The 10,611-nt window shown below is 40.1% G+C and overlaps 1 protein-coding gene across 1 annotated transcript; it reads right to left on the bottom strand.

Annotated features, from left to right (window-relative positions):
• Positions 1-1,459: 1,459 nt before the first annotated feature.
• On the bottom strand, positions 1,460-7,723 carry AKAIN1 (A-kinase anchor inhibitor 1). The gene is made up of 2 exons (XM_056518515.1): positions 7,005-7,723; positions 1,460-2,338 (listed from the first exon to the last, which is right to left on the bottom strand). Exons 1-2 carry the CDS (start codon positions 7,018-7,020, stop codon positions 2,148-2,150), a joined length of 207 nt encoding a protein of 68 aa, XP_056374490.1. The 5' UTR covers positions 7,021-7,723; the 3' UTR covers positions 1,460-2,147.
• Between the last annotated feature and the right edge of the window lie 2,888 nt (positions 7,724-10,611).

The raw sequence follows: 10,611 nt of genomic DNA, 5'->3' as shown, positions 1-10,611 counted from the left end.
TTCATGCATGGAATCCACCCCCAGAAGTGTTGTAGTACAAGTCTTTTTATTTTACTGTTGTCTCTGACATTTTTCATTATTCTATTCGGCCAGAGACAATATGTCATAGGTCACATTGTCTCAAGAGGAGGGGGGGGGGGATTTGGGCATGGCTATGCTGCAGTTTGTGGGTGAATAACATGATGAAAGGAATTTACTGAGGTAATGCTATCTTATCTATCCACCCACAGCTGCATAGCCACACTCCCCTGGAGACCATGTGACTTATGACATTTTGTCTCTGACCATATTTAATGTTTGGAAAAGTCAGAGACAGCAGTAAAATAAAAAGATATGTACTACAACACTTTTGGATGTGGGTACTGTGCATGAAAACCAAACAAAGAGGTAATAGAAACTTATTACACAATAACATAAGCACAACAAAGATAGAGCACAACGGCACAGCAGGTATGCTATTCCTTCAGCGGTATAGGAGACAAGGCACTAGCCAAAACAATCATGAAGGAGTCTTAAACATCCAACACAGGTATAGCCCATGCAGCGAACAATAAGAAAGGATGTAGCGGGAACTGATTAGCGTGTCAAAAATATTCTTTATTGCAGCTTCATATGAACAGGACAGCAAACAAACTTCGGCGAGTTCGTCAGAAGAAGTGAGCAGTGGTAGTGCAGGTGTGGCCAAGGGGATGGCCCGTTTTACTTCCAGATGACACGTCTTTCAGCCTCTGTACGTCTCCCTGTTCCAATAGTGCAGATAAGTTACCTGTATATCAGCACTTTTGAAACGTAATAGTGTTGAGAAGCTGAAAGAAGCACCATCGTGAAGTGAAACGGGCACTGTCACCTCGTCCATGCCCCTGTCTCCTTGTCCATGCCCCTATACCTGCAGCTCCTAATGGTGTACAAGCTGAAGTTTATTTCCTGTCCTGTCCAAATGGAGCTGCAACCAAGAATATTTTTAACACACTGACCTGTGAGTGCAACATTCTTTCTGTCTTATTGTTGACTACACCATAAGATAACTTGGCATCATGGGCTCAAAGGATTAAGAAATCCTGGGATACCCAGAAAACAGTACATTGCGCACATATAAGACAGAAAACTGTCTATCAAAACTGATCATAGCCTCTAGTCAGAGGTAAACATTATTTTTAACTGTGCTGTGATAGGTGGTTATTGACAATTGGTAAAGAAAGAGGAAAGTCGATCGAGCAATTCCAATAAAACATCGATTTATTTGTTATTCAGCAGCATAAAATATCCCGCATGGATAGCATTCACAGCACCTAGCCAGTGATACACAGCAACATGGACGCGTTTCGAGCGCATGCGCGCTCTTGATCACCATGGTGATCAAGAGCGCGCATGCGCTCGAAACACGTCCATGTTGCTGTGTATCACTGGCTAGGTGGTGTGCTGTGAATGCTATCCATGCGGGATATTTTATGCTGCTGAATAACAAATAAATCGATGTTTTATTGGAATTGCTGGATCGACTTTCCTCTTTCTTTACCATGTGTATCAAGCCAGGCCAGGCTGAGGATCCGTGCAAGACCAGTGGGAGGTGAGCTGAAGATTTCTACTTTTTCTCCTTTGTTGGGTTATTGACAATACAGACAGTTTTCATAAATCTGCCATGTATGTTTTAATATTCCACTCTAAAATCTATACCAGCAAATTTGCAAATAAATCTGCATCACATCGTTTGGATTTGCCACTTAAACATAAATTGACATGCTGTGGATATAAAAACTGTACCATGGGTCAATTTATATTTCTATATATATATATATATATATATATATATATATATATATATATATGTGTATACATTTTATCTGCAGCATGTAGGTGAGATAAAAAATAAGATGTTTGTAATATAACATAGACATTTGATAGAAAAATCCTCCATATCAAACTAGAACATGTGATCTAGAACTCATGATGAAAGTAATTTCATAAAGTCATCAGGGAGTTGTTCTTATACACAGAAAGAAATGTTTTGCATCTGAGTCCGGCTATTGACATTCAAGTACTGCTTTGGTTTGCTGGAGGACACAATTGCTCTGCAAGTGCTTCTGTAACTAAGGAAAAGGCAAGCTTCTCAGACACTGGCAGCCTTTATGGTCTGCCATGCTCATCATCTACTTCTTTTCATGGTTTGCGTTGACTCTTCTTGTTGCAAGAGTTTGACCCACACGTCTATATTGTTGATTTTGTTCTTTCTTGTCTTCTTCAGATATTTGCTGGACCGCTTGTAAAATTACAGTTTCTACAATCTGTTTACTGGCATTTTGTAGCTTTACTTCTTCCGATCCTTTTCCAAGTTTCTCTCCTAGGACAGAAATAATCAAGTGTAAAAATGGAAAAGATTTAAAAGAACATAATCAAATATACATGAAGTGATACAAATAGCTTTTGATTTTAAAGTCAGCCTTCGCTAAAAAGACTGTGTCCAGATGAAAAGTAGTAGAATAACAATTTATATTGAAACTAAGGGGGTCGTCTGCTCTTGACAACACACAAGGGATATTAACCTCTTAAGGACGCAGGGCGTACCTGTACACCCTGAGTCAGCTCCCTTTCTATAAAGCGCAATCAGCGTGATACTTCGCTGGCAGTTGCCTCTGAGTGCTCTGCAACAGGTCTGACATCGGATTATCTGTGGAAGCCAAAGGAGTCGAGTCACAGCAGCTTAGCAGTGAGTGTGGGTACCTGTTTCTTCTATGTGTTTACTTGGAATATGACTGTGGGCTTTCTGGTTCCCAGCAACCCTGGACTCCCAGGCACAAGGAGCCCGGTCTCCTACAGTGACAGACCACAGTTATCCGCATCCCATAGGCAGTTACCTGTCGTATTATTCTAGGTCCCAGACCACAAGAGTGCCATCTTCAGTCTTGTATCAGTTATAATTGATCAAAGTTATACTATGGGATAACAATGATCAATGTAAAAGATCAGTGTGTGCAGTATTATAGCCCCCTATAACGTTGCAAAAAAAAAAAGTATTAAAGATCATTTAACCCCTTTCCTAATAAAAGTTTGAATCATCCCCTTTTCCCATAAAAAAAACTGTGTAAATAAAAATAAACAAATGTGGTATTGCCACCTGCAGAAATGTCCAAATTATAAAAATATATCATTAATTAAACCGTACAGTTAATGGCGTACACGCAAAAAAAAAGTCCAAAACAGTGTATTTTTGGTCACTTTTTATATAATGAATAAATGAATAAAAAGCGATCAAAAATTCTGATCAATACAATAATGGTACCGCTAAAATCTTCAGATCACGGCGCAAAAAATGAGCTCTCATAGTGCCCCGTACGTGGAAAAATAAAAAAGATATAGGGGTCAGAAAATGACAACTTTAATTGTATTAATTTTCGTGCATGTAGTTATGATTTTTTCCAGAAGTACGATAAAATCAAACCTATATAAGTAGGGTATCATTTTAATTGAATGGACCTAGAGAATAAAGAGAAGGTGTAATTTTTACCGAATAATGTACTGTGCAGAAACGAAAGGCCCCAAATTTACAAAATGGCATGTTTTCTTAATTTTTGTCTCAAAATGATTTTTTTTCCATTTCACCATAGATTTTTGGGTAAAATCACTGATTTCATTACAAAGTAGAATTGCTGGCGCAAAAAATAAGCCATCATATGGATTTTTAGGTGCAAAATTGAAAGAATTATGATTTTTTAAAGGTAAGGAAGAAAAAAAGGTGCAAGAACGGAAAAGCCCTGAGCCCTTAAGGGGTTAAGCATTATTTTCAATGAGCTCTCCATGCAACATTCATACATAATGGGTCCTACCCATCTGGTATGTCATCTGGTTAAACCTTGCTCACATTGAGTTTGAACCTTCTGTCAAAGTTATACATCTAGAGATTCTCAAATCAAAGGTTGCAATATTTACCCCTGTATAGGCAAAGAAATCACCAATAGGCTTGAAAGTTAAAGTTATATATAAGTAAAACCAGAAATTAAGGCAAAATAAATTCAATGGAACAGACTAAACAGAATTAACTGTGTGCAATAAAACATATCACTTTTCCACATAATTCCCATGCAAGACAACACATTTGTTATATCATTCAACTACTGTAGCTTCTGTAGTTTTTTAGATGTTCCTAAAGCCAAATGAGTTCCATAGATTTTATTTCCTCAGGAACTGTCCAGAGTAAGAGCAAATCCCATAGCAAACCTCTCCTGCTCTGGACAGTTCCTGACATGGACAAAGGTGTCAGCAGAGAGCACTGTGGTCAGACAGAAAATAACAACTAAACTTCCTCTGGAGCATACAGCAGCTGATAAGTACTGGAAGGATAAAAAAAATTTCAACAGAAGTCATTTACAAATGTGTTTAACTTTCTGGAACCAGTTGATATGAAAAAAATAGTTTTCCCCCGGAGTACCCCTTTAACCTCTTAAGGACGTAGGGCGTACCTGTACGCTCTACGCACGATGCCGATAAATAAAACGGGGTCATGCCGTGACACCGCGTCATACCGGGTCGGTCCCGGCGGCTAATAATAGCCGGGACCCTGGGCTAATAGCGTGCAACACCGATCGTTGTGCCGTGCACTATTAACCCTTTAGACACGGCGATCAAAGTTGATCTCCGCGTCCAAAATGAAAGAGAAAGTTCCCGGCAGCTCAGTCGCGATGTCCCAATCAGCTAGGACGCGAGCGGCAGTCCCCTTACCTTGTTCCGTCGCATCCGATCGGCGATTGATTGCTCCAAGCCTGAGATGCAGGCTTGAGGAATCGACCGCCTATAACACTGATCAATGCAAATCTATGGCTTTGCAGTGAACAGTGTAAAAGATCAGTGTGTGCAGTGTTATAGCTCTATGGGAGCTATAACACTGCAAAAAAAGTGAAAAAAAGGTTTATAAAAGTAATTTATCCGCTTCCCTAATAAAAGTTTTAATCACCCCCCTTTTCCCATAAAAAAAACCCAGTGTAAATAAAAATAAACATATATGGTATCACCGTGTGCGGAAATATCCGAATTATAAAAATATATCATTAATTAAACCACACGGTCAATGGCGTACGCGCAAAAAAATTCCAAAATAGCGTATTTTTGGTCACTTTTTATATCATGAAAAAATGAATAAAAAGCGATCAAAAAGTCCGATCAATACAAATGGTACTGCTAAAAACTTCAGATTACGGCACAAAAAATTAGTCCTCATAACGGCCCGTACACGGAAAAATAAAAATGTTATAGGAGTCAGAAGATGAGAATTTTTTAAGTATAAATTTTCCTGCATGTAGTTATGATTTTTTTCTGAAGAACAACAAAATCAAAACCTATACAAATAGGGTATCATTTTAACCGTATGGACCTACACAATTAAGATAAGGTGTCATTTTTATCGAACAATGCACTGCGTAGAAACGGAAGCCCCCAAAAGTTACAAAATTGCATTTTTTCTTCAATTTTGTAGCACAATGAATTTTTTTTCCATTTCGCCATGGATTATTTGGTAAAATGACTAATGTCACTGCAAAGTAGAATTGGTGGTGCAAAAAATAAGCCATCATATGGCATTTTATGTGCAAAATTGAAATTGTTATGATTTTTAGAAGGTGATGAGGAAAAAATGAAAATGCAAAAAACGGAAAAACCCTGCGTCCTTAGGGGGTTAATGTACCCCTGTAATGTAATGTAATTGACAGGTGCCAACCTCTAAAAATAAGAAATGTCATCCACCTGTCCTGTTTTTAGTATCAGTGCAGAATCTCATCATATACTGTCATTTCCTTTTTGGGACAGCAAGTAGTAATGTAATGTAGTCATTTCTTTTGTGTTTTCCTTTTTAATTACAATGAACATGTATTGAAAAGTATTGTATCTGGCCACATATATGCACGTATTATATTTCAAGTGTAATTTTGTGTTGCAGTGCAAGAACACACTCACAAAAGTAAGTACAAATGGCTATGCGTAATTGTAAGAAAGATCTGGTTTTCCAGATAAGACAGATTACATAGTCACTTTGGGAAAGCAGAAGAATCCAGAAGACATTTACTTGTAAACAGTTTGTTTTCATCTAAAATCTATGCCGAATGAACAATATTATACATTTACTATTCACTATGACCTTGAAATCCATGGATAGTACATTTACAGGAACCAAGTCATTTCATTTAACATTATCGATAAATACTACTTAACAAAAATACTGACTTAACACTGGCAGTAAACCATTAGACTAAATGCCAGCAAGGCACTTAAGTTTTGTAGAACAGTTTATTTTACTTTTATATCAGCCACCATGTACCATTTCAAGGAACCTACTTATTAAATCCTGTTCACTCAATAAAGTTACGTTTCGGAAGTGTCACTATCCAATGACAAGCTCAATTTATAATTTTCAGAATATAACCTATAAAACTACCTGTCTGTCTTCTGTGTAGCTTTTTATGTCAAAGATACAAAATGCTGACCTATAGTTGTAGCAAATCTGACGTTACCATGTTGTATAACTTATAATGATATTGTTATGAGTGGTGTTGCATACAGCTAAGCCTATTGCATTATTTTGGATATAACGTAACCTCAATGTAAAGAGTTAAATGACAAACTCACCTCTGTATAAAGCATTGGGCAAAATTAATCGATACAACTGATCTTAATTATAATCTGCTTTCTTTATGCATTTCCCCATTATATGGACATGATGTCACAATATAGCTAGTGATAGACTTACTCCTATACATTGGTGAGCAGGCAAGAGACAGCTTTCCTCAGCAGCAGTCCCAGTCTTTCTTTTCCTGATATAGAAAGGCTTCTTGTTTTTGTTTTTCTGCTGTACTCTCCTCCTTCCACTGGGAGTCTAGAAGATCACGAGCTCATAGCTTCTAGTCTGCAAAAGGTTAACTCCCCTTCTTCTCTGTTATCTGCCTTTCGCTGCTTCATTCCTTTACCGGGCACTAAAAAAAGGAGAGCAGAAATGCAAAGGCCACAATGAAAATGCGTTTTACCTGGAGAATAGACCATGGTTATTACTATCCGCCTGGAAGCCAGAGACTGAGGAGGAAAGAAGACCTTCACAAGGGTATCGGAAAGGAAGGGAAGCTCACGTAGAAGTGACTTTCAGCACCTCGGATAGTTCCCAGAAATACTGTTACACCCCTATGGCTCAGCCTGCTTCAGCACTTCCCTGATTCACTGTGCTCTGGGGAACGCTTACCGAAGCAATAAGCACCATCACATTACATAGACACAGACCTCACATCTCTGCACGACGAAGGTGATGGAGAAGATTAAGTTGTAAAACGAGCTTATGTTGAGTGCCGAGATACCTCAGTCGGCAAGCCAGTTAATTGTTTCTAATTATACCAAGGCACCAGGATTCTATGAGCAAAGTGTGACATTTAAATGTTTAACACCCTAGGTTGACCAAACATTCATAATCAGACGTATGTACAGAATGAGGATATTAACTATTAATATGCAATTACTGTGTGTGTGTGGTACACTGACCTTTAGTCTGGCAGTCATCAAAAGAACTGGAATGTCATAATTGTATAATTATTCTACATGTCTATGATGTTTATCAGCATTTTGTGTTTTCTTTTTCTATCCTTTTAGCAAACATGGTGTTATTAAACCGAAGACCTGATACAGACAGATTGCATAAAATACAATTCCCAAATGTAACCATAAGTGGGAACAATGCCATGTTAAAATGCCTGCCTGAAATAAATATGAAATTTGCATCAACATAGCATAAGAGTCTGCATTTTACAGCAATATACATTGCTACTATCTTTAGGGCATGTTCACACTACAGAGTGTGAACGGAATCTCCGCTTGCAGAATTCCGCGAGCGGAGATTCAGCCTGGCAGCCGACAGCGGAGGTAGGACCGCGAGGCACTGCGCCATCACCATTGACAGCTATGCAGTACTCACGGACTTCCATGCAAAGAATGAACATGTTCTTTCCTTGCACGGAACAATTTCAGCGGCGGAATTGTCCACGGGAATTCCATAGTGTGAACATACCCTTAGGGTGCTGGCAGGGTAGTACACTGAAAAAAAACATATCTATAATTCAAAAAAGGCAACAAAACTAATAATAAACAAAACAGTTCTTCCTTAAAAACCCGTAGATGACTGTTCTGTGCAGTGCAGCCAGAAATGTGTAAAACCTTTATATTTTGGGTATTTCTCCTTCCCTTTGCTACGTTGTTTCTGTAAATGCATATTTCTTTTGCATGCATGCTGAGTATGTGTGCTCTTCCCGGTGTGATGTAAGATCTGTTCTGAGAGCCCGGAGCCAATCAGATGTCTTCCTCTGCTGTTCTTTCTTCCTTCTCCTTATTGCCTATTTACTGGTTTATAGTGTTGAGCGGCATAGGCCATATTCGAATTCGCGAATATTCGCGAATATATGGACGAATATTCGTCATATATTCGCGAATATTCGCATATTCGTTATATTCTCGCTTTATTTTCGCATATACGAAAATTCGCGTATGCGAAAATTAACATATGTGAAGATTGTCATATACAAAATTAACACGCGCGTAAATTCGTATATGCGAAAATTAGTATATGCTAAGTTTCGCATATGCGAATTTTCGTATATGCGAATTTTCGCACGTCAGTCTCACACAGTAGTATTACAGCCTTCTTTACACCACACAAGCTGGAAGCAGAGAGGGATGATCACTGTGATGTGTACTGTGAAGAAAAAAAAAAAAAAACGAATATTCGTAATTACGAATATATAGCGCTATATTCGCGAAATTCGCGAATTCGCGAATATGCGATATTCGCGAATAATATTCGAATTGCGAATATTCGCGAGCAACACTACTGGTTTATACTAGATTACAGTGTTTACACTAGATGAATATTTTGGATCCTGAGGAGATATTTGGACGTGTACAGATCTGAATCTCCAAGTCAGAAAGTACAAACACAGGTTGCTGGGAAGTTTTGAAAATGTCACTTTATAATTTCGCATATATGACTAGGTTTTATATATCTTCACTTCAACTAAATATCCTCACAGAACCTAAAAGTTACTATCCAGTCTCTTTATACTTAAACATTTTAAAAAACAATATTACATTAGAGAGAATTAGGCTACTTTCACATGACAATATCTCCAGTGCCGACCCCATAGTCAGCAATGTCTAAGGAGGGGATTCCACCTAAAGAATGAACAAGACCATTCTTTTGACGGTGGAATTTCCGCCGTTGAAAATCCATAGTGTGCACTGTGTAGTGGAATCTCATTGACAGCAATGGGATTTGCTGCACCTGAATTTCCGACCGAAATTCCTGAGCAGAATTTGGGTCAGAAATTCCGTAGTGTAAACCTAGCTTAAAGGGGTACTACCGTGCTGACAATTTATCCCCTATCTAAAGGATAGGGGATAAGTTGCCTGGTCACTCGGGGTCCCACCGCTGGGGACCCCCGCGATCTCGCACGCAGCACCCCGCTCTCATCAGGCCCCAGAGCGAACATCTGCTCTGGGTTTGATGACGGGGCCAGTGATCGTGACGTCACAAACCAAAGGGCCAAAAGCTATTTTTTATCAACCTCCTAAAAAAATGATGCCTTAAAACACATTAATATTCTTTAAAGGGGTACTCCGCCCCTGGCATCTTATCCCCTATCCAAAGTATAGGGGATGAGATGTTAGACCGCCGTGGTCCCGCTGCTGGGGACCCGGGGGATCGCCGCTGCGGCACCCCGCCATCATTACTGCACAGAGCGAGTTCGCTCTGTGCGTAATGACTGGCGATACAGGGGCCGGAGCAGCGTGACGTCGTGGCTCCGCCCCTCATGACATCACGGCCCGTCCCCTTAATGCAAGTCTATGGCAGGGGGCGTGACGACTGCCTCGCCCCCTCCCATAGACTTGTATTGACGGGGGGCGGGCCGTGATGTCACGAGGGGCGGAGCCGTGACGTAACGATGCTCCGGCCCCTGTATTGCCGATCTCGCTCTGCGCAGTAATGATAGCGGGGTGCTGCAGCGGGGATCCCGGGGGTCCCCAGCAGCGGGACCCTGGCGATCTGACATCTTATCCCCTATCCTTTGGATAGGGGATAAGATGTCTAGGGGCGGAGTACCCCTTTAAGGTAATTTCACGATCTCTTCCATAGAGGTTTTTTATTCAGACCTACCAACATTAGTCAGTAAAAAAACAACTTCCCACTTACTCATACTCTTAGTGAACCCACCACCCCAGCCCAGATCCCTTTCCATACCCGTCTGTATGTTCACTCCCTATGCTATTCACTTGTTTGTTTGAAAAACTAAAAAAAATACAGTGGTCCCTCAACATGCGATGGTAATCCGTTCCAAACGGACCATCGTTTGTTGAAACCATCATATGTTGAGGGATCCGTGCAATGTAAAGTATAAGACAGTGGTCTACAACCTGCGGACCTCCAGATGTTGCAAAACTACAACTCCCAGCATGCCCGGACAGCCAACGGCTGTCCGGGCATGCTGGGAGTTGTAGTTTTGCAACATCTGGAGGTCCAAAGGTTGAAGACCACTGGTAGAGGAAGTTGTACTCACCTGTCCCCGCCGCTCCGGACCGTCACCGCTGCCCTGGATGTCG

Source organism: Hyla sarda, chromosome 5, assembly GCF_029499605.1.
Source record: "Hyla sarda isolate aHylSar1 chromosome 5, aHylSar1.hap1, whole genome shotgun sequence".
Classification (NCBI taxonomy): domain Eukaryota; kingdom Metazoa; phylum Chordata; class Amphibia; order Anura; family Hylidae; genus Hyla; species Hyla sarda.
The sequence above is the reverse complement of the archived record's forward strand: the minus strand, read 5'-3'. Positions and strand labels throughout refer to the sequence as shown.